Source organism: Coregonus lavaretus, assembly GCF_964263955.1.
Source record: "Coregonus lavaretus genome assembly, chromosome: 33".
NCBI lineage: Eukaryota > Metazoa > Chordata > Actinopteri > Salmoniformes > Salmonidae > Coregonus > Coregonus lavaretus.
The window spans coordinates 27,526,291-27,554,263 of NC_140020.1; the positions used below are offsets into that span (position 1 = coordinate 27,526,291).

Consider the following 27,973-nt stretch of genomic DNA (forward strand, 5'->3'; position numbering starts at 1 on the left):
CAGAGGACATTTCTCCAAAATGTACGATCTTTGTCACCATGTGCAGTTGCAAACTGTAGTCTGGCTTTTTTATGGCGGTTTTGGAGCAGTGCCTTCTTCCTTGCTGAGCGGCCTTTCGGGTTATGTCGATATTGGACTCGTTTTACTGTGGATATATATACTTTGTACCTGTTTCCTCCAGCATCTTCACAAGGTCCTTTGCTGTTGTTCTGGGATTGATTTGTACTTTTTGCACCAAAGTACGTTCATCTCTAGGAGACAGAATGCGTCTCCTTCCTGAGCGGTATGATGGCTGCGTGGTCCCATGGTGTTTATACTTGCGTACTATTGTTTGTACAGATGAATGTGGTACTTTCAGGTGTTTGGAAATTGCTCCCAAGGATGAACCAGACTTGTGGAGGTCTAAACATTTTTTTCTGAGGTCTTGGCTGATTTCTTTTGATTTTCCCATGATGTCAAGCAAAGAGGCACTGAGTTTGAAGGTAGGCCTTGAAATACATCCATAGGTACACCTCCAATTGACTCAAATGATGTAAATTAGCCTATCAGAAGCTTCTAAAGCCATGACATCATTTTCTGGAATTTTCTAAGCTGTTTAAAGGCACAGTCAACTTAGTGTATGTAAACTTCTGACCCACTAGAATTGTGATAGAGTGAATTATAAGTGAAATAATCTGTCTGTAAACAATTGTGGGGAAATTACTTGTGTCATGCACAATGTAGATGTCCTATCCGACTTGCTAAAACCATAGTTTGTTAACAATACATTTGTGGAGTGGTTGAAAAACGAGTTTTAATGACTCCAACCTAAGTGTATGTAAACTTCCGACTTCAACTGTACCTGTGGGTAGAGTTACAGTTACTATGCATAGATAATAAACAGAGTCACAGCAGCGTAAAATAGGGGGTGGGGTGGGGTGGGGTGGGGGGGACAATGCAAATAGTCCGGGTAGCCATGATTAGCTGTTCAGGAGTCTTATGGCTCGGGGGTAGAAGCTGTTAAGAAGTATTTTGGACCTAGACTTGGCACTCCGGTACCGCTTGCCGTGCGGTAGCAGAGAGAACAGTCTATGAATAGGGTGGCTGGAGTCTTTGACAATTTTTAGGGCCTTCCTCTGACACTGCCTGGTATAGAGGTCCTGGATGGCAGGAAGCTTGGCCCCAGTTATGTACTGGGCCGTACGCACTACCCTCTGTAGTGCCTTGCGGTCGGAGGCCGAGCAGTTGCCATACCAGGCGGTGATGCAACCAGTCAGGATGCTCTCGATGGTGCAGCTGTAGAACCTTTTGAGGATCTGAGTACCCATGCCAAATCTTTTCATTCTCCTGAGGGGGAATAGGCTTTATCGTGCCCTCTTCACGACTGTCTTGGTGTGTTTGGACCATGATAGTTTGTTGGTGATGTGAACACCAAGGAACTTGAAGCTCTCAACCTGTTCCACTACAGCCCCATCGATGAGAATGGGGGCGTGCTCAGTCCTCTTTTATTTCCTGTAGTCCACAATCATCTCCTTTGTCTTAATCACGTTGAGGGAGAGGTTGTTATCCTGCCACCACACAGCCAGGTCTCTGACCTCCTCCCTATAGGCTGTCTCATTGTTGTCGGTGATCAGGCCTACCACCGTTGTGTCGTCGGCAAACTTAATGATGGTGTTGGAGTCGTGCCTGGCCATGCAGTCATGGGGGAACAGGGAGTACAGGAGGGGACTGAGCACGCACCCCTGAGGGGCCCCCGTGATGAGGATCAGCGTGGCAGATGTGTTGTTACCTACCCTTACCACCTGAGGGCGGCCCGTCAGGAATTACAGGATCCAGTTGCAGAGGGAGGTGTTTAGTCCCAAGGTCCTTAGCTTAGTGATGAACTTTGAGGGCACTATGGTGTTGAACAATGAGCTGAGTCAATGAATAGTATTCTCTTGTGCAGATGGGAAAGGGCAGTGTGGAGTGCAATAGAGATTGGATCATCTGTGGATCTGTTGGGGCGGTATGCAAATTGGAGTGGGTCTAGGGTTTCTGGGATAATGGTGTTGATGTGAGCCATGACCAGCCTTTCAAAGCACTTCATGGCTACAGACGTGAGTGTTACGGGTCGGTAGTCATTTAGGCAGGTTATCTTAGTGTTCTTGGGCACAGGGACTATGGTGATCTGCTTGAAACATGTTGGTATTACAGACTCAGTCAGGGACATGTTGAAAATATCAGTGAAGACACTTGCCAGTTGGTCAGCGCATGCTCGGAGTACACGTCCTGGTAACCCATTGTATAAGAGATTCACCGAAATGAAAGTAGTCCAGGCATTTATATATACATTTTAGTCGTACTTTATCGAAAGCCTTTTCAAAATCTGCTATAAAGACCATGTCTGATATCTTTGATGTTTCATAATGTTCAATTGTTTCAAGTAATTGTTGTATATTATCTCCAATATATCGTCCATGTAAAAACCCTGTCTGATCAGGATGAACAATATCTGGGAAAACCTTTTTGTTCTATGTGCTCTGCATTTCAGCAGGATTTTTGCATCACAACATTGAAGGGTAAGAGGCCTCCAGTTTAAATGGACTAGATCTTTATACTTACCAACTGGGTCCTGTTTCAGTAATGAAATCAGACCTTCTTGTTGAGTACCTGAACGTTTACCATTTTATAGGAGTAGTTAAAACATGCTAATAATGGATATTTGAGTACGTAAAAAAGGTATTACAGTTGAAGTTGGAAGTTTACATGCACTTAGGTTGGAGTCATTAAAACTTGTTTTTCAACCACTCCACAAATTTCTTGTTGACAAACTATAGTTTTGGCAAGTTGTTTAGGACATCTACTTTGTGCATGACACAAGTAATTTTTCCAACAATTGTTTACAGACAGATTATTTCACTTATAATTCACTGTATCACAATTCCATTGGGTCAGAAGTTTACATACACTAAGTTGACAGTGCCTTTAAACAGCTTGGAAAATTCCAGAAAATGATGTCATGGCTTTAGAAGCTTCTGATAGGCAAATTTACATCATTTGAGTCAATTGGCGGTGTACCTGTGGATGTATTTCAAGGCCTACCTTCAAACTCAGTGCCTCTTTGCTTGACATCATGGGAAAATCAAAAGAAATCAACCAAGACCTCAGAAAAAAATTTGTAGACCTCCACAAGTCTGATTCAACATTGGGAGCAATTTCCAAATGCCTGAAAGTACCAAATTTATCTGTACAAACAATAGTACGCAAGTATAAACACCATGGGACCACGCAGCCGTCATACCGCTCAGGAAGGAGACGCGTTCTGTCTCCTAGAGATGAACGTACTTTGGTGCGAAAAGTGCAAATCAATCCCAGAACAACAGCAAATTACCTTGTGAAGATGCTGGAGGAAACAGGTACAAAAATATCTATATCCACAGTAAAACTAGTCCTATATCGACATAACCTGAAAGGCCGCTCAGCAAGGAAGATGCCACTGCTCTAAAACCGCCATAAGAAAGCCAGACTACGGTTTGCAACTGCACATGGGGACAAAGATCGTACTTTTTGGAGAACTGTCTTCTGGTCTGATGAAACAAAAATATAACTGTTTGACCAAAATGACCATTGTTATGTTTGGAGGAAAAGGGGGGGGGGGGGGGGGGGGGGGGGGGGGGGGGGGGGCTTGCAAGCCGAAGAACACCATCCCAACCGTGAAGCACGGGGGTGGCAGCATCATGCTGTGGGGGTACTTTGCTGCAGGAGGGACTGGTGCACTTCACAAAATAGATGGCATCATGAGGAAGGAAAATTATGTGGATATATTGAAGCAACATCTCAAGACATCAGTCAGGAAGTTAAAGCTTGGTCGCAAATGGGTCTTTCAAATGGACAATGACCCCAAGCATACTTCCAAAGTTGTGGCAAAATGGCTTAAGGACAACAAAGTCAAGGTATTGGAGTGGCCATCACAAAGCCCTGACCTCAATCCTATAGAAAACTTGTGGGCAGAACTAAATGTTTGTGAGCAAGGAGGCCTACAAACCTGACTCAGTTACACCAGCTCTGTCAGGAGGAATGGGCCAAAATTCACCCAACATATTGTGGGAAGCTTGTGGAAGGCTACCTGAAACGTTTGACCCAAGTTATACAATTTCTGTGCAATGCTACCAAATAGAGTGAATTGAGTGTATGCAAACTTCTGACCCACTGGGAATGTGATAAAATAAATAAAAGCTGAAATAAATCATTCTCTCTACTATTATTCTGACATTTCACATTCTTAAAATAAAGTGGTGATCCTAACTGACCTAAGACAGGGAATTTTTACTAGGATTAAATGTCAGGAATTGTGAAAAACTGAGTTTAAATGTGCGTGTGCTAAGGTGTATGTAAACTTCTGACTTCAACTGTATATACCTCTACTGGTATGCCATCAAGCCCTGGTGTTTTTCCAGACTGAAAGGATTTAATTGCCTCAAGAAGTTCCTCCTCTGCAAGTTGGCCTTCACACAGGTCTTTCTGTACATTTGTTAACTTTACATTATTATTATTAGGAAATAATTCCTTACAGTTAATATCAGTCAGTGGAGATGGAGGAGACTGAAAAGAAAACATATGCTTAAAATATTTAGCTTCCTCTTTCATTATATAATTTGGTGAAATCATGGATGACTCTGTCATTTGTAACAAGTTTCCGTAAATTATTGTTGGTAGCATTTCAAGAATTTTAGTGTGATTTTTTATTTATTTTTTTCATTCAATTCGCTTTATTTCTGTAATAAATTACACTTAATCTGTCTTGAATAAGTTCCTCCAATTTGTTTTATTTTTCCTCTTACTTATTCAATACAATACTCATCATTAAAACAAAAACAGTTTAGGTCAAAAGAGATTAGACTAATAAAGGAAATAGAGGAAATAACAGCGCAGGTGGCAATAATAGTATAATAATAATAATGTATAATAATAATGTGCCTCTATAGTACAGTTTTTTTTTGCCACCTGGGCTGTTATTACCGCTAATTCCTTTATTAGTCTAATCTCTTTTGACCTCAACTGCTTTTGTTTTAATGATGAGTATTGTATTGAATGGCCTCTAAAAGTACATTTGAAAGTGTCCCATACAATAAGGGGATATCTGGGAGGTCTGTTGTCACTAAGACCATCAGACCATCTCCCTGACCCATGACGCACTGTTGAATCCTAAGGCAAACCTTTGGCCACCAATTGGCGTAGGCTAGAGGGAAATATGAGCAGTCCCATGATAACATAATGCAATACCGCCATCCTTCACTCACACATTCAAAACCCCATTGGTCTATTGCATGTCTATGAGGGTGTTTTTAAAGAGAGAACTAACCAATGAACATGGAAAACAGTCAGAAAAATAAAATAATAACAATAATAATAGATAATATTAATAGAAATAATAACAGCACAATATTATAGATTTCTGCTGATGTTAAGAAGGTCCTAGCAAAGGCTATAAGCATGTCAGCCCAGCCTGCTCAGTTCATTGGATCCAATTGTTCGAAAAAATGAGAAAACATGAAGAGAAAAATGCCTTCTATAAATATCGCAAGACCAGTTCTTTATGTCCATTACATATCGGCAGAGAAACACATTTCATGTAGTCCTTATTATATCCTGTTATATTCCGATAAAAAGGAAGAAAGAAAAAGGAACATGCATTTTAACAACCGCTAATGACTGCCAGTAAAAATGTGTCTTATGCATCCGACTACCCATAAAGGGATACATAAGTTTAACTGACACACTTTTACAGTGTTAGTTTCATCAGCTGTTGTACAATGTGATATAAAACACAGGAAAAAAATAATTGTGACTGTTACTGGGCTTTTAACCTTCTTTGATTTCACCAATTAGAGCCATTCGTACAGTAAAACACAAGCCGCTTTGTTTCGGTGTATGTTTACGGCACAGCATTCGTTTACACCATACACCACTATGTAATTAACCTCAATCCCTTAATCGCTATTAATTGTGCTGCTGTTCGTCGAAGCAGACACCTTTTTTCCTTTACAGTCGAGGCTACGCCATTGCATATGCATGATGTGTTAATGTCGCTTGTTCATCTCCAGTTGCTATGGCTGCAACCTACACACTTGCCTACATTCCCCTTCAAATGAATCTGGAGGAGTAAAAGGACATACTGTAGGATTCAGGAGGAAGAGATGGTATTATCCATTACTTTATTACCCCCCTGACTCACTATGCTGTGTAACACTTTTCTCCCTAGAGCAGACCCTGAGACTTCTGGATTTACAGTACAAGTTTCATATTTATAACAATATAAATTAATTTATTGAGATCCACTGTTTGTCTAGGCTTGTTAACTGCTGTTGTGGCCCATGGGAAAGACAATCGCTGGACAAGTCCTCATTATCTTAGACATTGCATAGCGATAGTTCCTATAACCAGTGCATTTTCCTTTTTTCTTGATATACACTGCGGATACTACTAAAGCCATATGCCTTCTGAACTGTATGTAAAAAAATGGTATTTTCAATCACATTGTCCTGAACAATTACTGCCATCGATACTTAATAATAGTACCAAGATTATTTGCCACTTAACTTGTCTGCTGCTTCAATTAATAATTTGTCATTAACTACATTGTGTCAACGTAAAAGTAACGAGCACAGCCTCATGGAATGAATAGCAGCCACTGTAGGTAGGGTTCAATCAAACCTACACTGTGCTTAAACCGGCATTGTGTGAGAAATCACATTGGTCCTGTGTCACAAGAATGTATGAATTGATTGAATGCAGGTCTGTCTCTCCCCCAACATTTTGTTGTGACGTGACTTTCATTATTGTGATGAATATTATTTATTGAATAATTACCTACTATGTTTAATTGTTACTAGATTAAATTAATAATGTAACAATTAACTCAATAGGAATTTGGGGCACCACAGGAAAAGTTGTTTAGCGAGTTACCGTTTCCCGAATTAACTCTAAAGATATCTAGATATCTCTTATCATTTAACAGTCATTTATTAATCATTGACGTCATATCAGTCTCATTCTGAAGGTCGTAGACTCTTTAAGTCTGCACGAACCCGGGTCTTACTGATCATTCCGTACCACACAAATTGATTTAATTATTTATTTACTAACTAATTAAAAATGATAACACAAGATACAAACACGTACACGATATACAGTGGGGAAAAAAAGTATTTTGTCAGCCACCAATTGTGCAAGTTCTCCCACTTAAAAAGATGAGAGAGGCCTGTAATTTTCATCATAGGTACATGTCAACTATGACAGACAAATTGAGAAAAAAAATCCAGAAAATCACATTGTAGGATTTTTTATGAATTTATTTGCAAATTATGGTGGAAAATAAGTATTTGGTCACCTACAAACAAGCAAGATTTCTGGCTCTCACAGACCTGTAACTTCTTCTTTAAGAGGCTCCTCTGTCCTCCACTCGTTACCTGTATTAATGGCACCTGTTTGAACTTGTTATCAGTATAAAATACACCTGTCCACAACCTCAAACAGTCACACTCCAAACTCCACTATGGCCAAGACCAAAGAGCTGTCAAAGGACTCCAGAAACAAAATTGTAGACCTGCACCAGGCTGGGAAGACTGAATCTGCAATAGGTAAGCAGCTTGGTTTGAAGAAATCAACTGTGGGAGCAAATATTAGGAAATGAAAGACATACAAGACCACTGATAATCTCCCTCGATCTGGGGCTCCACGCAAGATCTCACCCCGTGGGGTCAAAATGATCACAAGAACGGTGAGCAAAAATCCCAGAACCACACGGGGGGACCTAGTGAATGACCTGCAGAGAGCAGGGACCAAAGTAACAAAGCCTACCATCAGTAACACACTACGCCGCCAGGGACTCAAATCCTGCAGTGCAAGACGTGTCCCCCTGCTTAAGCCAGTACATGTCCAGGCCCGTCTGAAGTTTGCTAGAGTGCATTTGGATGATCCAGAAGAGGATTGGGAGAATGTCAGATGAAACCAAAATAGAACTTTTTGGTAAAAACTCAACTCGTCGTGTTTGGAGGACAAAGAATGCTGAGTTGCATCCAAAGAACACCATACCTACTGTGAAGCATGGGGGTGGAAACATCATGCTTTGGGGCTGTTTTTCTGCAAAGGGACCAGGACGACTGATCCGTGTAAAGGAAAGAATGAATGGGGCCATGTATCGTGAGATTTTGAGTGAAAATCTCCTTCCATCAGCAAGGGCATTGAAGATGAAACGTAGCTGGGTCTTTCAGCATGACAATGATCCCAAACACACCGCCCGGGCAAGGAAGGAGTGGCTTCGTAAGAAGCATTTCAAGGTCCTGGAGTGGCCTAGCCAGTCTCCAGATCTCAACCCCATAGAAAATCTTTGGAGGGAGTTGAAAGTCCGTGTTGCACAGCGACAGCCCCAAAACATCACTGCTCTAGAGGAGATCTGCATGGAGGAATGGGCCAAAATACCAGCAACAGTGTGTGAAAACCTTGTGAAGACTTACAGAAAACGTTTGACCTGTGTCATTGCCAACAAAGGGTATATAACAAAGTATTGAGAAACTTTTGTTATTGACCAAATACTTATTTTCCACCATAATTTGCAAATAAATTCATAAAAAATCCTACAATGTGATTTTCTGGATTTTTTTTTCTCATTTTGTCTGTCATATTTGACGTGTACCTATGATGAAAATTACAGGCCTCTCTCATCTTTTTAAGTGGGAGAACTTGCACAATTGGTGGCTGACTAAATACTTTTTTCCCCCACTGTAGGTAGGGATTATAAACTTAATACAATGAAAACGGGTCCCTAGCGGACTAACACAATATGACACTTGTTACAAAAGATGGCGAGTTAAAGAGAGAGAGAAAGAGAAAACACTTGGAATCACATGGACCTACGTTCACAGTAATCATAATACTTTGCCCGGAACTGCCGCCAGTTTGGGAAGAAAGGCAATGCATGTATTTACATGTTAGAGGTCTTGGTTGTGCATCTCTGTTGGACCCAGGCCTTCGTGGGAAGGGGTCAATTGGGCCTTCTCTTTCGGATGGCCTTTTAGGTGTAAGGCTCAGATTGTCCACAAGAGGTCACAATGTCCTTCTAAGTTTTCTGTTTACTTTCACTCGTTCTGGAAGTGGTCTTCTGAGGACGGCTAATCAGCCGTGTCGATGATCCCCTGTGGGGTGATGAGAGCAGTGTAGTAGATGATAGTTTAAAGTGAGTAACAGGATGGTCCCACTTAAATTCACCTTCTTAGATACAATGCTTAGAACAGCTACTCAGCTGTAACCTTTAATATTGCAGATAAATTATAACTTCCATCAATGTAATTGTCTGCATCACTTCCAATCCCCCATATGTTTTTTCTTCTTCTCGCAAATAGATACAGTGGGGAAAAAAAGTATTTAGTCAGCCACCAATTGTGCAAGTTCTCCCACTTAAAAAGATGAGAGAGGCCTGTAATTTTCATCATAGGTACACATCAACTATGACAGACAAATTTAGAAAAAGAAATCCAGAAAATCACATTGTAGGATTTTTAATGAATTTATTTGCAAATTATGGTGGAAAATAAGTATTTGGTCACCTACAAACAAGCAAGATTTCTGGCTCTCACAGACCTGTAACTTCTTCTTTAAGAGGCTCCTCTGTCCTCCACTCGTTACCTGTATTAATGGCACCTGTTTGAACTTGTTATCAGTATAAAAGACACCTGTCCACAACCTCAAACAGTCACACTCCAAACTCCACTATGGCCAAGACCAAAGAGCTGTCAAAGGACACCAGAAACAAAATTGTAGACCTGCACCAGGCTGGGAAGACTGAATCTGCAATAGGTAAGCAGCTTGGTTTGAAGAAATCAACTGTGGGAGCAATTATTAGGAAATGGAAGACATACAAGACCACTGATAATCTCCCTCGATCTGGGGCTCCACGCAAGATCTCACCCCGTGGGGTCAAAATGATCACAAGAACGGTGAGCAAAAATCCCAGAACCACACGGGGGGACCTAGTGAATGACCTGCAGAGAGCTGGGACCAAAGTAACAAAGCCTACCATCCGTAACACACTACGCCGCCAGGGACTCAAATGCTGCAGTGACAGACGTGTCCCCCTGCGTAAGCCAGTACATGTCCAGGCCCGTCTGAAGTTTGCTAGAGTGCATTTGGATGATCCAGAAGAGGATTGGGAGAATGTCATATGGTCAGATGAAACCAAAATAGAATTTTTTGGTAAAAACTCAACTCGTCGTGTTTGGAGGACAAAGAATGCTGAGTTGCATCCAAAGAACACTATACCTACTGTGAAGCATGGGGGTGGAAACATCATGCTTTGGGGCTGTTTTTCTGCAAAGGGACCAGGACGACTGATCCGTGTAAAGGAAAGAATGAATGGGGCCATGTATCGTGAGATTTTGAGTGAAAACCTCCTTCCATCAGCAAGGGCATTGAAGATGAAACGGGGCTGGGTATTTCAGCATGACAATGATCCCAAACACGCCGCCCGGGCAACGAAGGAGTGGCTTTGTAAGAAGCATTTCAAGGTCCTGGAGTGGCCTAGCCAGTCTCCAGATCTCAACCCCATAGAAAATCTTTGGAGGGATTTGAAAGTCCGTGTTGCCCAGCGACAGCCCCAAAACATCACTGCTCTAGAGGAGATCTGCATGGAGGAATGGGCCAAAATACCAGCAACTGTCACGATCGTGTGAAGGAGGAGACCAAAGCGCAGCGTGTTGAGTGAACATAGTATATTTATTAAATGCTCACACGAGCAAAACAAACAAACAACGAATCCGTGACGTCTGTGGTACAACACGCACACACACGAACAAAATCCCACAACCCGAAAGGAAAACAGATAGATTAAATATGGCTCCCAATCAGAGACAAACAGCCGACAGCTGACACTCGTTTGCCTCTGATTGGGAGTCACACCGGCAAACATAGAAAATAAACCACCTAGAACACCCACCAGAGAAACCGAAAACATAGAATGAACACACCCTGGTTCAACATAATGAGTCCCCGAACCAGGGTGTGACAGTACCCCCCCCTAAAGGCGCGGACTGTGACCGCGCCTAAATATGAGCAAAACAGGGGAGGGCTGGGTGGGCATTCTTCCTCGGCGGCGGCTCCGGCTCCGGGCTTGATCCCCACTTCCTCTCCAACCCCCCAAAGTACTCCTGGTCCTGTCTAGCACCGCTGGACGGAGCCGGACTGACGACACGCGCCCCTGGCTTGGTGCGTGGAGCAGGAATGGACCGGAATGGGCTGGCGACGCACACCACTGACTTGGTGCGGAGAGCAGGGACGAGCCGGACAGGGCTGACGAGACGCACCACAGACTTGGTGCGGGAAGCTTGGATGGGCCGGACTGGGCTGGCGACGCGCACCGTATCCCTGGTGCGAGTGGCCGGAACAGGCCGGGTCGGGCTGGCGACGCGCACCGTATCCCTGGTGCGAGTGGCCGGAACAGGCCGGGTCGGGCTGGCGACGCGCACCGTATCCCTGGTGCGAGTGGCCGGAACAGGCCGGGTCGGGCTGGCGACGCGCACCGTATCCCTGGTGCGAGTGGCCGGAACAGGCCGGGTCGGGCTGGCGACGCGCACCGTATCCCTGGTGCGAGTGGCCGGAACAGGCCGGGTCGGGCTGGCGACGCGCACCGTATCCCTGGTGCGAGTGACCGGAACAGGCCGGGTCGGGCTGGCGACGCGCACCGTATCCTTGGTGCGAGTGGCCGGAACAGGCCGGGCTGGGCTGGGGACGCGCACCACAGGCTCCATGCGAGGAACAGGAACAGACAGGACCGCACTGAGGACACACACCCCTGGCCCTACACGGGGATCAGGAACGGGCCGGACCGGACTGGTAACACACCCCAGTACCCTTGGCCGTGCCTCTACACCTTCCTTCCCCTTCGTGACCAGTGGCCCCCTTAACCTGGCGGCCCTATCTGCCAACCTCCTGCACTCCTCCAACCCGTACACCTGCTGCCCCGACGTCGTGAGCCCCCCCCTAAAAATTTCCTGGGGGTCTCTCCTCCCCGTGGACCAGGCCTCCATCATTCTCGCCCACTTCTCGCTCCTCTGTTTCCAATTATCGCCCTTCAGCTCCTGTACACGCTGCTTGGTCTGGTCTTGGTGGGATTTTCTGTCACGATCGTGTGAAGGAGGAGACCAAAGCGCAGCGTGTTGAGTGAACATAGTATATTTATTAAATGCTCACACGAGCAAAACAAACAAACAACGAATCCGTGACGTCTGTGGTACAACACGCACACACACGAACAAAATCCCACAACCCGAAAGGAAAACAGATAGATTAAATATGGCTCCCAATCAGAGACAAACAGCCGACAGCTGACACTCGTTTGCCTCTGATTGGGAGTCACACCGGCAAACATAGAAAATAAACCACCTAGAACACCCACCAGAGAAACCGAAAACATAGAATGAACACACCCTGGTTCAACATAATGAGTCCCCGAACCAGGGTGTGACAGCAACAGTGTGTGAAAACCTTGTGAAGACTTACAGAAAACGTTTGACTTGTGTCATTGCCAACAAAGGGTATATAACAAAGTATTGAGAAACTTTTGTTATTGACCAAATACTTATTTTCCACCATAATTTGCAAATAAATTCATTAAAAATCCTACAATGTGATTTTCAGGAATTTTTTTTCTCATTTTGTCTGTCATAGTTGACGTGTACCTATGATGAAAATTACAGGCCTCTCTCATCTTTTTAAGTGGGAGAACTTGCACAATTGGTGGCTGACTAAATACTTTTTTTCCCCACTGTATATATATACAGTGGGGAGAACAAGTATTTGATACACTGCCGATTTTGCAGGTTTTCCTACTTACAAAGCATATAGAGGTCTGTCATTTTTATCATAGGTACACTTCAACTGTGAGGGACGGAATCTAAAACAAAAATCAAGAAAATCACATTGTATGATTTTTAAGTAATTAATTTGCATTTTATTGCATGACATAAGTATTTGATCACCTACCAACCAGTAAGAAGTCCGGCTCTCACAGACCTGTTAGTTTTTCTTTAAGAAGCCCTCCTGTTCTCCACTCATTACCTGTATTAACTGCACCTGTTTGAACTCGTTACCTGTATAAAAGACACCTGTCCACACACTCAATCAAACAGACTCCAACCTCTCCACAATGGCCAAGACCAGAGAGCTGTGTAAGGACATCAGGGATAAAATTGTAGACCTGCACAAGGCTGGGATGGGCTACAGGACAATAGGCAAGCAGCTTGGTGAGAAGGCAACAACTGTTGGCGCAACTATAAGAAAATGGAAGAAGTTCAAGATGACAGTCAATCACCCTCGGTCTGGGGCTCCATGCAAGATCTCATCTCGTGGGGCATCAATGATCATGAGGAAGGTGAGGGATCAGCCCAGACCTACACGGCAGGACCTGGTCAATGACCTGAAGAGAGCTGGGACCACAGTCTCAAAGAAAACCATTAGTAACACACTACGCCGTCATGGATTAAAATCCTGCAGCGCACGCAAGGTCCCCCTGCTCAATCCAGCGCATGTCCAGGCCCGTCTGAAGTTTGCCAATGACCATCTGGATGATCCAGAGGAGGAATGGGAGAAGGTCATGTGGTCTGATGAGACAAAAATAAAGCTTTTTGGTCTAAACTCCACTCGCCGTGTTTGGAGGAAGAAGAAGGATGAGTACAACCCCAAGAACACAATCCCAACCGTGAAGCATGGAGGTGGAGACATCATTCTTTGGGGATGCTTTTCTGCAAAGGGGACAGGACGACTGCACCGTATTGAGGGGAGGATGGATGAGGCCATGTATCGCGAGATCTTGGCCAACAACCTCCTTCCCTCAGTAAGAGCATTGAAGATGGGTCGTGGCTGGGTCTTCCAGCATGACAACGACCCAAAACACACAGCCAGGGCAACTAAGGAGTGGCTCCGTAAGAAGCATCTCAAGGTCCTGGAGTGGCCTAGCCAGTCTCCAGACCTGAACACAATAGAAAATCTTTGGAGGGAGCTGAAAGTCCGTATTGCCCAGCGACAGCCCCGAAACCTGAAGGATCTGGAGAAGGTCTGTATGGAGGAGTAGGCCAAAATCCCTGCTGCAGTGTGTGCAAACCTGGTCAAGACCTACAGGAAACGTATGATCTCTGTAATTGCAAACAAAGGTTTCTGTACCAAATATTAATTTCTGCTTTTCTGATGTATCAAATGCTTATGTCATGCAATAAAATGCAAATTAATTACTTAAAAATCATACAATGTGATTTTCTGGACCTCTACATGCTTTGTAAGTAGGAAATCCTGCAAAATCGGCAGTGTATCAAATACTTGTTCTCCCCACTGTATATATATACATAATTTACATATACAGTGGTGTGAAAAAGTGTTTGCCCCCTTCCTTATTTGTTATTTGTTTGCATGTTTGTCACACTTAAATGTTTCAGATCATCAAACAAATTTAAATATTAGTCAAAGATAACACAAGTAAACAGAAAATGCAGTTTTGAAATTAAGGTTGGGAAAACAAAATCCAAACCTATATGGCCCTGTGTGAAAAAGTGTTTGCCCCCTGTTATAACACAACTCAACTGTGGTTTATCACACCTGAGTTCAATTCCTCTAGCCACACCCAGGACTGATTACTGCCACACCTGTTCTCAATCAAGGAATCACTTAAATAGGACCTGCCTGACAAAGTGAAGTAGCCCAAAATATCCTCAAAAGCTAGACATCATGCCGAGATCCAAAGAAATTCAGGAACAAATGAGAAAGAAAGTAATTGAGATCCATCAGTCTGGAAAAGGTTATAAAGCCATTTCTAAAGCTTTGGGACTCCAGTGAACCACAGTGAGAGCCATTATCCACAAATGGCGAAAACATGGAACAGTGGTGAACCTTCCCAGGAGTGGCCGGCCGACCAAAATTACCCCAAGAGCGCAGCGACGACTCATCCAAGAGGTCACAAAAGACCCCACAACAACATCCAAAGAGCTGCAGGCCTCACTTGCCTCAGTTAAGGTCAGTGTTCATGACTCCACCATAAGAAAGAGACTGGGCAAAAATGGCCTGCATGGCAGAGTTCCAAGACAAAAACCACTGCTGAGCAAAAATAACATTAAAGCTCGTCTCATTTTTGCCAGAAAACATCTTGATGATCCCCAAGACCTTTGGGAAAATACTCTGTGGACTGATGAGACAAAAATTGAACTTTTTGGAAGGTGTGTGTCCCATTACATCTGGCGTAAAAGTAACACCGCATTTCAGAAAAAGAACATCATACCAACAGTAAAATATAGTGGTGGTAGTGTGATGGTCTGGGCCTGTTTTGCTGCTTCAGGACCTGGAAGACTTGCTGTGACAAAAGCAACCATGAATTGTCTGTCTACCAAAAAATCCTGAAGGAGAATGTCCGGCCATCTGTTCGTGACCTCAAGCTGAAGCGAACTTGGGTTCTGCAGCAGGACAATGATCCAAAACACATCAGCAAGTCCACCTCTGAATGGCGGAAGAAAAACAAAATGAAGACTTTGGAGTGGCCTAGTCAAAGTCCTGACCTGAATCCTATTGAGATGCTGTGGCATGACCTTAAATAGGACGTTCATGCTCGAAAACCCTTCAATGTGGCTGAATTACAACAATTCTGCAAAGATGAGTGGGCCAAAATTCCTCCACAGCGCTGTAAAAGACTCATTGCAAGTTATCGCAAATGCTTGATTGCGGTTGTTGCTGCTAAGGGTGGCCCAACCAGTTATTAGGTTGTAGGGGGCAGTCACTTTTTCACACAGGGCCATGTGGGTTTGGATTTTGTTTTCCCTTAATAATAACAACCTTCATTTCAAAACTGCATTTTGTGTTTACTTGTGTTATCTTTGACTAATATTTAAATTTATTTGATGATCGGAAACATTTAAGTGTGACAAATATGCAAACAAATAAGAAATCAGGAAGGGGGCAAACACCTTTTCACACCACTGTACATACAGTTGAAGTTGGAAGTTTACATACACCTTAGCCAAATACATTTAAAATCAGTTTTTCACAATTCCTTACATTTAATCCTAGTAAAAAATTCCATGTCTTAGGTCAGTTAGAATCACCACTTTATTTTAAGAATGTGAAATGTCAGAATAATAGTAGAGAGAATGATTTATTTCAGCTTTTCTTTCTTTCATCACATTCCCAGTGGGTCAAGCTTTAACTTCCTGACTGATGTCTTGAGATGTTGCTTCAATATATCCACATACTTTTCCTTCCTCATGATGCCATCTATTTTGTGAAGTGCATCAGTCCCTCCTGCAGCAAGCACCCCCACAGCATGATGCTGCCACCCCCGTGCTTCATGGTTGAGATGGTGTTCTTCGGCTTGCAAGGCTTCCCCCTTTTTCCTCCAAACATAACGATGGTCATTATGGCCAAACAGTTCTATTTTTGTTTCATCAGACCAGAGGACATTTCTCCAAAAAGTACGATCTTTGTCCCCATGTGCAGTTGCAAACCGTAGTCTGGCATTTTTATGGCGGTTTTGGAGTAGTGGCTCCTTCCTTGCTGAGCGGCCTTTCAGGTTATGTCGATATAGGACTCGTTTTACTGTGGATATAGATACTTTTGTTTTTGTTTCCTCCAGCATCTTCACAAGGTCCTTTGCTGTTGTTCTGGGATTGATTTGCACTTTTCGCACCAAAGTACGTTCATCTCTAGGAGAAAGAACGCGTCTCCTTCCTGAGCGGTATGACGGCTGCGTGGTCCCATGGTGTTTATACTTGCGTACTATTGTTTGTACAGATGAATGTGGTACTTTCAGGCATTTGGAAATTGCTCCCAAGGATGAACCAGACTTGTGGAGGTCTACAATGTATTTTCTGAGGTCTTGGCTGATTTCTTTAGATTTTCCCATGATGTTAAGCAAAGAGGCACTGAGTTTGAAGGTAGGCCTTGAAATACATCCACAGGTACACCTCCAATTGACTCAAATGATGTCAATTAACCTATCAAAAGTTTCTAAAGCCATGACATAATTTTCTGAAATTTTCCAACCTGTTTAAAGGCACAGTCAACTTAGTGTATGTAAACTTCTGACCCACTGGAATTGTGATACAGTGAATTATAAGTGAAATAATCTGTCTGTAAACAATTGTTGGAAAAATGACTTGTGTCATGCACAATGTAGATGTCCTAACCAACTTGCCAAAACTATAGTTCGTTAACAAGAAATTTGTGGAGTGGTTGAAAAACAAGTTTTATTGACTCCAAGTGTATGTAAACTTCCGACTTCAACTGTACATATACACATACATACATATAAATACATATACATACATATATATATACATATCCTTTTAAAAATATATTTCCCTTTATTACTTTCCAACCCTACCACTCCTTTCCTAATTGGAGTAAACTAGTCAACAACAACGCTTTGGCCTCTACTTCCAGCTTATACATTCTATATACATTTTTTGGACACAGTCAACATTGATTGTTAGTGGAGGCAACTTTGTCGTCTTCACCTCGTGTTGATTTTCAGGGTCGGGACCAAGATGGACAAAAGCTGCAGCTTGAGGTCCGTCTAGTCTGATCTGATAGTTCTTATCTCAATATTTTATGCAAAGAGGCGCGTTTCCGTCATACTGAGACGCTCTCTGAGCTCCCTCGGGCGTGGCTAGTTACGAGGCAAAAGTTTTATCATCACTATCATTTCGTTAGAAGGCTAAAATCACATTCCTATCGTCACGAAAACATTATCTTCCTCCTTGATATTTTCTACACAACGTAACGGATGTAAACCTGATATACACAGTGTAAAAGCTCTTCAAGTCACAATGTTTTCGTTATAACGCATTTAGACCATTTTTAATGATATCACAAAATATACATTAATTTTCCATATTCCATTTCTCATCATTCCCAACATTTGGATATTGAAATATATTGTCCCAATGTTCATTGTTGGATGTTGAAGTTTTTGGGCGGCAAAAAGTCTCTAAAACAATGGCATTCCTTTCACCATACTAGAATGCCAGAGATAGATTCCCCTCCTCTCTAATTTATTGCAGTATTAACGTGTCAAGACCGGCACAGCCCCACTGTGGATAAGAGGGTCTGGTTGTTGTCAGCCATTTGCCAAGCTGATGTGAGGCCTTTGATCCTCACCCAGGGAGAGTCATGACAATTGTAACAGGGCACAATAGAGCTAGGCCACAGAGCCTCCCTATAGATGAAACAAGCCATTTGGTGACAGATTGTAGTGGCTTTATTTCCCACTCCTTTCACACCCCTCCTCTCCTCACACTGAGCCCATCTCACCGGGACTCGTCACTCCGACAGGCGCTTGCAGTGTCATTCCCTGTTTGGATGGCTTGGGAATCTGGGATGGGCTGGAACTCTGCAGCCCACAGATCCATTCCCTAGGAAGTTTGACTCCACTCAGTGCTCAGACATCAGAGCCATGCTGTACACAAGTGGGCCTCAATGGGGGGTCATATTCATAACCCTTCTGTACAAGTGGAAAGGGAATTTGTGTACCCTGCGGTACACCATCTCTACAAAAAGTATATTTTGCTACATTTCTTGTGTATTTTAGTACTAAGTACTCTGGATATTTGTATCATATAACGTTTTTGGAGATACTTTTCGCTTATCATACAGAGAATATTATCTTGCCACCATTGAGGATCGTTTCTCTTGAGTTGTTTCTGGAAAATGTGTAATGCTGTTGTTCAGCTGATTATACACACCTACTGTCCATTGTTCTGGGTAAAAGAGCTTTGGCTAAATAACAAAACATTTAATGTTAGAGAAATATTAATATTACAAAAAGGGCTTTGGAGTAGGAGAGAATGTTATGAGGAGTGAGACTGGATATTTAGAGTAGCTAGACCTTTGAGGAGTGGGGGGGGAGAACAGAGGCTGGGGATGGGGATCATTCTGCTTCAGTGAGTCCCTGTGTGTGTTTGAGGAAAACTCTTCCTGGCCTGAATCAGCTCTCACAATCCTTTGGCTAATTGGCCCCCCATTGTACCTGCAAATAAAGGAACTGCTTAGAGAGCAGGCATACAAGGCTGATAAGTTGTGTGTGTAAGTGTTTGTGTGTGTGTGTGTGTGTGTGTGTGTGTGTGTGTGTGTGTGTGTGTGTGTGTGTGTGTGTGTGTGTGTGTGTGTGTGTGTGTGTGTATGTGATACAAAGACATACAGTACAGTACATCCTACATGTGAATGATCACCTGTGCAGACAAGTTGGATCTATGTGACTGACAGAGGTGGGCTCTCTGCTAGGGTTGAATACCGGACAATGGGTTACCGAGATATACTGAGATTTCCCGCCCAAACCCACTCCCTTTTCCTGGGATAAATAATTGTGAGAAAACAGTCAATTATAATACATTATTAATATGAACAGCATGACGTGAAATGGAACTGTTAAATTATACTGAACAAAAATATAAACGCAACATGCAACAATTTCAATGATTTTACTGAGTTACAGTTCATATAAGGAAATCAGTCATTTGAAATAAATCAGCCAACCAGAATGAGTTTTTCCCCACAAAAGGGCTTTATTACAGACAGAATTACTCCTCAGTTTCATCAGCTATCCGGGTGGCTGGTCTCAGACGATCCCGCAGGTGAAGAAGCCGGATGTGGAGGTCCTGGGCTGGCGTGGTTACACGTGGTCTGCGTTTGTGAGGCCGGTTGGACGTACTGCCAAATTCTCTAAAAAGACGTTGGAGGCGGCTTATGGTAGAGAAATTAACATTTTCTGTCAACAGCTCTGGTGAACATTCCTGAAGTCAGCATGCCAACTGCACACTCCCTCAAAACTTGAGGCATCTTTGGCATTGTGTTGTGTGACAAAACTGCAAATTTTAGAGTGGTTCACCTGTGTAATGATCATGCTGTTTAATCATCTTCTTGATATGCCAAACCTGTCAGATGGATGGATTATCTTGGCAAAGGAGAAATGCTCACTAACAGTGATGTAAACAAATTTGTGCACAAAATATGAGAGAAATAAGCTTTTTATGCATATGGCAAATGTCTGGCTCATATAGCCCATGAAACATGGACCCAACACTTTACATGTTGCGTTTATATTTTTGTTCAGTATATATGAGATGTCTAAATCTGGCTTCTCTATGGCCTTCTCTCTGCTATCTGCATGATCAATCATCAACGCTCAGGGTGAGGCCAGACAGCGCATTTCAGGAGGAGCGCAGTTCACAATGCATGTATCATCTCATCATGGTTACTTTTTTTATTGTGACAGGTAGGCCTACATTTGCTCCAGCATAACCTATGCTACAGTAATATAAGGACCGAATGCGCATCCATCTGGCTTTCGGGGCCACCTTGTTTTTTAATTGTACATTAGATATGATTATTTTTGCACCTATCACTCGAATATAGTTGCTTTAAATCAGTGCATACGGGAGCACGCTCTCACAGTCTTTCTCTCTCTCCATCAATTCCCTTCAAATTGCATCAAAAATAGATAATCCTTTTCAGGTAATACATTCAATGCAGTATTAGCCATATATCTAATGAATTATGGGTTATGCATAAGTGTATAGCCTCTGTCTCTTATGCAATACCCACCAGTGCACCGCTGGCCTTTAAAAAAATATCCTTAGAGTCCCACGAAAAGCTAGACTAGAATAGCTTGCTGGATTTTTTTGTTGTTGCATTTCTTATAGCCTACTAACAGACTCTTCGAAGAGGGATGCAATCTCTTGTTTGCTGAATGTTAAATACAGCAGCAGCCAATAGAACTCTCTGGGAGAAGAGAGAATGCAGGATGGCGGTAGGCTAATAAGTTATTTATTCATACCTGTCACCAATAACCATTCAGTGTTCGTGAAGAGAAGTGGAAGCCGTCTGCATCTTATTCTAGTCCTAAATTATTCAAGCATGTCATTACTATGAAGAAGATAAGCAACATTAGAGAGAGAAAGACGAAGTAGGCTAATGCTCACTTCGAACAACATTAGGGGAAATATTATGAAAAGTAGCCTACATGTGTCAGCCTACTAATTATAAGAATGTAAAATAGGCCCTATTATATTTCCAAATTCAAAACGAATTGCTAGCCTGTAATTGTAACTTTATTGGCAGCATATCCTGCACCATCTCTGCATGTTCTCTCCCAGCTTGATAGTTTGAACGAGGTGCGTAATTTCAGTCATATAATACAGTATAATACAATACAGTACAGCAGTCACCCACCGGTCAATCGCGATCGACTGGTTGATCTTCAAGGCATTCCTAGTCGATCACCAAACATTTCTATAGAAAAGCCAATGATAAAGGCCTGCTCTCGTTTTTTATTATTATTCATGTTGCACAGGTTGGTGGTAGGTGCACTTGACTCAGAAGGACACTGGGGAAACAAAGTGTTCCCATTTTGAACCATTTAATTTGTCTGAAAATACCAACTCCGCCTACCCGGCAGACCAGGAGATCTGTGGCTAAATCGAGTGTTCCTACTGCACCGGCCACAGAAATGTTTGATACTTGCCTACGTAAGACTTCATACGTAAGACTTCATAACTTTTAAAACCATGACCACAGAGAGACTGTCAAAGAATACAGCAAAGAGCTGCTGTTTTTATGAGTGAGTTCATGTTTAAGTTTTTATTCAGCAGTGTCAACACTGTTTTTGTTGAACACTATTACAAAACATAAAATGCGCTTCTCAGTAGGCAACTTCCACACGCGCTGCAGCTGCAATGAATGAGTAGCCAAGTGTATCAATAGCCATGCGTTTTTATTATGCTATTATTAGCAGCTCGTCATGTCTATTTTAATATTTAGGAATATTTCACTTTTTCTGTTCATAGGAACAACATGAATTTGTGTGTGAGGCAGATGCGGTGTGACTCGAGTTTCGCCATCAGGTAGAAGACAGTGTCCCCTCTCTCTGGTCAGTCTCACCACCATGTACAATCAGTCCAGTAAAATAAAAAAACTAATTATTTAAATTTATGCTCCGCAGTTCCTCGCAAGTGTTACACCAACTGATCTATTTTGTTCTCAAAGCTCGATTTTTAAAATATAATATGGTCTGAGTAGAACAATATTGGCAGGCCAAGCGTATAGCCAATATGCTGTGATAATGTATTAGGCCTAATTCCCAAACCTCATTCCTACAGAACTGTTTGTGTTAGTTTAATGTAGAATTGTTTAAAAAATACTGGGAAAATATTCAACCCTACTCTCTGCCACAGGTGCCTCAGGATGAGTGGAGTGGATACCCAGAGGATGGGGACCAGGACGAGGAGATCCCGTGTCGGCGGATGCGCAGCAGCAGCTATGTCAAAGCCATGGGAGAGGAAGACAACGACTCTGGTGGCGAATCTGATGGCAGCCCCAAGACCTCACCCCAGAAGGCCATCCGACCCGACGCCCTCGTCCTCAAATCAGCTATGCAGAGGCCCCACGTAGACCCCCAAAGGTAGGCCCATTAATGTCTCGACTAGAGCTACTTCTGGTTTTCAAAAATGCGTTGTCACTACATCCTGGTTACGGTGTCTATTTTAGGACACACTCAGCCTCATATATCAATCCTCACCCCTGAGGTATGAGGCTGAGTATGTTCTAAAATGGACACTGTACTGATTATCATACCCAGGGTACGTTTAAACCAAACTAGTGCAAGTGTGGAGTGTGAGATATTAATATACAGTTATATATTTTGGGATTGTTACAGACAAGGAAACAATTTTCAATGAATATGCCTCATGAAATTGCATTTGTAAGCCTTGTTACAGTGATGACAGTCGGTAGTGTACTATATATTGCACAGCATTACTGACACGGCTTTGGGTAAACATTTGGCTGCATTACTGAACTTGAAATAACTGTGCTCATAAACTTGGTTTGGACATTAGATTGGATGGCAGGATTCAAAATGATATTTTCGCTCTGATAGCCAATGTGGCTCATAGATTACCGTAAATAATGTAGAAGCTCTGACCTTTTATCTTGGCTGGATCTTGACCCCCTTTCAAAACCCTGAACACGGCTTCCGCCTTTTTGACACGCCATTTAAAAACCTTAACCCTAGCTCCAAGCCTTTTGCAAGCTGTTTTCAACACTAACCCCCGGCTTTCATCGTTGAATTTCATCAAAGTCAGACACCGCCAACAATGTTTTAGTCATTTTTGTGTCCCTCCTGCCTGTTTGTTTTACAGTAGCTCTGCTAGTTATACTCTATGCACCTCCAGCTTGCTAAAGCAAAGACATTATTTGACCTGGCTGTTATATCCATTTCATGTCTCTGTGACCTCTGTCTGCAGTGGGACATTCTGGGGGAGCATGCATGATTTAGACATGTCATTCGATGTTGCTGGGCAACAGAGTAAGAAAACCTTCTTGGTTACGATTGGCTGTGACATGTTCCTATTGTACCCCAGTGCATCAACAACCTGTGTTAATGCATGACTAAGAGCTTTGCTACATTTGTTTGGTCAATTGGTTTGCAGCCGCTTCAATGCCTTGTGCCCCTGTCCTTATATGCTTTGACTGTTCTTTGTTTAGTAATTGGAACCCAGTTCTGTCCATCAGCTCAGATATAGAAGTAGTGTTCTAGCTGGTGAGTGTTACAGACCAATGCAGTTATATCTGATGTTTATCAACTGCTATTTCAATATTTGCCCAACATCTTACCGAGGCAACGTGCATCATGTTATCACAGCACTGTTGACAAGGCAATGGCAACCCTGTCACTTCTCTCCAATGTCATAGTCAAACGACTAGGTTTTAAACATGAATAAACAATTTGTCTGACAATCAAATCTCATTTATTTCTTTGAATGTCTTCATAGAGGAGAAGTTGTCTGTTCTCACTTGATATGTCTCACTCAGCACATACAGGCAGATCCATAATTATTGGCACCCTTGATAAAGATGAGCAAAGAATACTGTATAAAATAAATAACACAAATACTGAGCTAAATTGTATGCAAAAAAAAAATGCTAATCTTTCCTTTGATGCAAAACCCACCACTGGTGTGTGTGGCCAAAGAGCTCTATTTTCATTTCATCTAACAAATGTAAACGCCTGGAGTTTGCTAAACGGCATTGGCACTTGGATTAGAACCGGTGCTGTGGTCAGATTACATGAAAATAGAGCCACACACACCAGTGGTGGGTTTTGCGTAGAAAGAAAGATGCAGAACAGAACCCCATACCTACTGTAAAATATGGTGGTGGATCTGTGATGTTATGGGGCTATCATGATTTCACTGGTCCTGGGGCCCTTGTTAAGGTCAATGATATCATGAACTTTACCCAAGTACAAGGACATTTTAGCCAAAATCCTGATTGCCTCTCCCAGGAGGCTGAAACTTGGCCGCAAGTGGATCTTCCAGCAAGACAATATCCCTAAGCACACACACACACAAATAAATGGTTAACTGACCACAAAATCAACATTTTGCAATGGCCATCTCAGTCTCCGGACTTGAACCCCATTTAAAACCTGTGGTTTGAATTGAAGAGGGCAGTCCATACGTGCAGACAAAGGATATCAAGGATCTGGAAAGATTCTGTATGGAGGAATGGTTGAAGATCCTTCCCAGTCTCCATGAAACATTTTAGAAAAAGGTTCAGTGACCACCCATACACAAAAATGTATGCACGCATGACTGTAAGTCGCTTTGGATAAAAGCGTCTGCTAAATGGCATATTATTATTATTATTATTATTATTATCCTTGCAGGGTGAGCAATTGAAAGGTATTAAAAAGAGGGGTGCCAATAATTTAGACCTCTTATCTTTTTTTGATAAAAAGTATTACTTGTTAAACAGAATCTCTGTATCTGAGCAATTGTATTAGTATAAAATAATATACATGTTTCAAAAATACAATATAGCTCAGTATTTGTATTATTTATTTTATACAGTCTTTATCTTTATCAAAGGTGCCAATAATTTGGAATTTTGGCCTGTTTGCACTCATTCCCCTCTTGACAGGCAACACTCATAGATAAATAAGCTTTAGGTAAGCTATAGGAAGCAGGAGAGTGGTACAGAGTGATATTGTAATACAAATAATAGAATGATTGGACAGAAAAAGAAATAGACACCAGCAAAATAATGTACAGTCGTGGTCAAAAGTTTAGAGAATGACACAAGTATTGGTCTTCACAAAGTTTGCTGCTTCAGTGTTTTTAGATATTTTTGTCTGATGTTACTATGGTATACTGAAGTATAATTACAAGCATTCCATAAGTGTCAAAGGCTTTTATTGACAATTACATAACGTTTATGCAAAGAGTCAATATTTGCAGTGTTGACCCTTCTTTTTCAAGACCTCTGCAATCCGCCCTGGCATGCTGTCAATTAACTTCTGGGCCAAATCCTGACTGATGGCAGCCCATTCTGGCATAATCAATGCTTGGAGTTTGTCAGAATTTGTGGGTTTTTGTTTGTCCACCCGCCTCTTGAGGATTGACCACAAGTTCTCAATGGGATTAAGGTCTGGGGAGTTTCCTGGCCATGGACCCAAAATGTTGATGTTTTGTTCCCCGAGCCACTTAGTTATCACTTTTTCCTTATGGCAAGGTGCTCCATCATGCTGGAAAAGGCATTGTTCGTCACCAAACTGTTCTTGGATGGTTGGGAGAAGTTGCTCTCTGAGGATGTGTTGGTACCATTCTTTATTCATGGCTGTGTTCTTTATTCATTGTGAGCGAGCCCACTCCCTTGGCTGAGAAGCAACCCCACACATTAATGGTCTCAAGATGCTTTACTGTTGGCATGACACAGGACTGATGGTAGCGCTCACCTTGTCTTCTCCGGACAAGCTTTTTTCCAGATGCCCCAAACAATCGGAAAGGGGAAAATGACTTTACCCCAGTCCTCAGCAGTCCAATCCCTGTACCTTTTTCAGAATATCAGTCTGTCCCTGATGTTTTTCCTGGAGAGAAGTGGCTTCCTCACTGCCCTTCTTGACACCAGGCCATCCTCCAAAAGTCTTTGCCTCACTGTGCGTGCAGATGAACTCACACCTGCCTGGTGCCATTCCTGAGCAAGATCTGCACTGGTGGTGCCCCGATCTGCAGCTGAATCAACTTTAGGAGACAGTCCTGGCACTTTCTGGACTTTCTTGGGCGCCCTGAAGCCTTCTTCACAACAATTGAACCTCTCTCCTTGAAGTTCTTGATGATCCGATAAAAGGTTGATTTAGGTGCAATCTTACTAGCAGCAATGTCCTTGCCTGTGAAGCCCATTTTGTGCAAAGCAATGATGACGGCATGTGTTTCCTTGCAGGTAACCATGGATAACAGAGGAAGAACAATGATTTCAAGCACCACCCTCCTTTTAAAGCTTCCAGTCTGTTATTCTAACTCAATCAGCATGACAGAGTGATCTCCAGCCATGTCCTCGTCAACACTCTCACCTGTGTTAACGAGAGAATCACTGACATGATGTCAGCTGGTCCTTTTGTGGCAGGGCTGAAATGCAGTGGAAAAGTTTTTTTGGGATTAAGTTCATTTTCATGGCAAAGAGGGATTTTGCAATTAATTGCAATTCATCTGATCACTCTTCATAACGTTCTGGAGTATATGCAAATTGCCATCATAAAAACTTAGGCAGCAGACTTTGTGAAAATTAATATTTGTGTCATTCTCAAAACTTTGGACCACGACTGTACAGCTAGATGTGCAGCATGGCATGGCAGGGGATCTTGGAAGCAGTAACGATGGTTACCATAACATTTGATATACCTTATTTTAATGTTGAATGCGGCAGAGCAGAATATCTTCCCATCCTGATTGTGACCCAGAGGATGCATCGGCTCGCCCTCTGAGATTTATCTTAGCTCATTGTTATTCTAGGCTGGCTTTGAAAATCACCCTTCCAAAACAGGACAGTTGCTTGTGTTCTGGAGGTCTGCACGCATGCACACCCGCTCGCACACCTGCACGCATGCACTCACTCATGCACACATGCACTTACACACACACACACACACACACACATAACCACACAGAGAGAGAGAGAGAGAACCTGGGGAGATGCCCTGATTGCATCAGTCCTGTGTGACGCTCAGACTCCCTATCCTTTTGTTACCCACAGCTTATCATCATATCACTGGGAATCTACTCACTTCCTGCTCTTGTCTCACTTCCTGCCCCCCCCCCCCACACACACACACATTATGCCTTGTTTCCACGCTCCATTATTACTGAATCTCTAAGAAGCTTATATTGTTGTACTAATGGTAGGTGTAGGTGGGATTTGCAAACTGTAATTGTGGGGCTAGCGAATCACCAGTGTTTTGGGGTTTGCCATGACTGCACATGTCATCATAGTTTAGAGTTGATCGTAATAATACTGCTTATGTTGTAGGAGGATGAGTCACTTTTGCTGCAAGCACAGTGTTATATTCAGTGAGAGATATAAGCTGGGCACACCAAATACCCTGTTGGTCACACAACACCACAACATGACCTGGATACAGCAGTACTGCATGTTAGCCAGGTTACCTGTTTAACAGTATGTGAAATTGTCTTTGGCCCTAAGAATTTGCCAGGGATGTCTGACTAGGACTGTTGCGGTGAGCGTATTACCGCCACACTAGCAGTCATGAGTCATGACCACAGTAAAATTCCACATGACCTTTGAGTCATGGTAATCTCCTTTTATGCACTCTGGACATGCGTTGGTAGTACCCAACTCGCTAACAATTATCAGGTCGCTAATGGCCTGGTACTCAGGGCTCTATTGTCCCTCTAACCATTCTGATATCAATGCAAATGCAATCGAAAATGCAACACATCGTTAAAACAGTATCATGCTTTTAAAACTCACCCCACTGTAATCGATCAATTTGAAGAAAGAAGTTCAACAACAGGTTGAAACTGAGTGGAAATACGGTCGTTGTGAAAGTTATTTTAAAGCCTAACAACGAAATGGACATCGCTTTCTAAGGTGATTATTAATTCAAAACACCCATATGCATATTAGGGCCTATGCA

At 42.7% G+C, this 27,973-nt stretch overlaps 1 protein-coding gene across 1 annotated transcript in view; it reads left to right on the forward strand.

Moving 5' to 3' along the window:
- Positions 1–27,973, forward strand: part of LOC311108267 (disks large-associated protein 2-like) — a gene marked incomplete at its 3' end in the record, with an annotated part of 92,927 nt that overhangs the window by 19,709 nt on the left and 45,245 nt on the right. Inside the window, exon 2 of the mRNA XM_084150890.1 lies at positions 22,215–22,441. Within this exon, the coding sequence (XP_084007016.1) occupies positions 22,215–22,441 (227 nt within the window). The remainder of the gene's footprint in view (positions 1–22,214; positions 22,442–27,973) is intronic.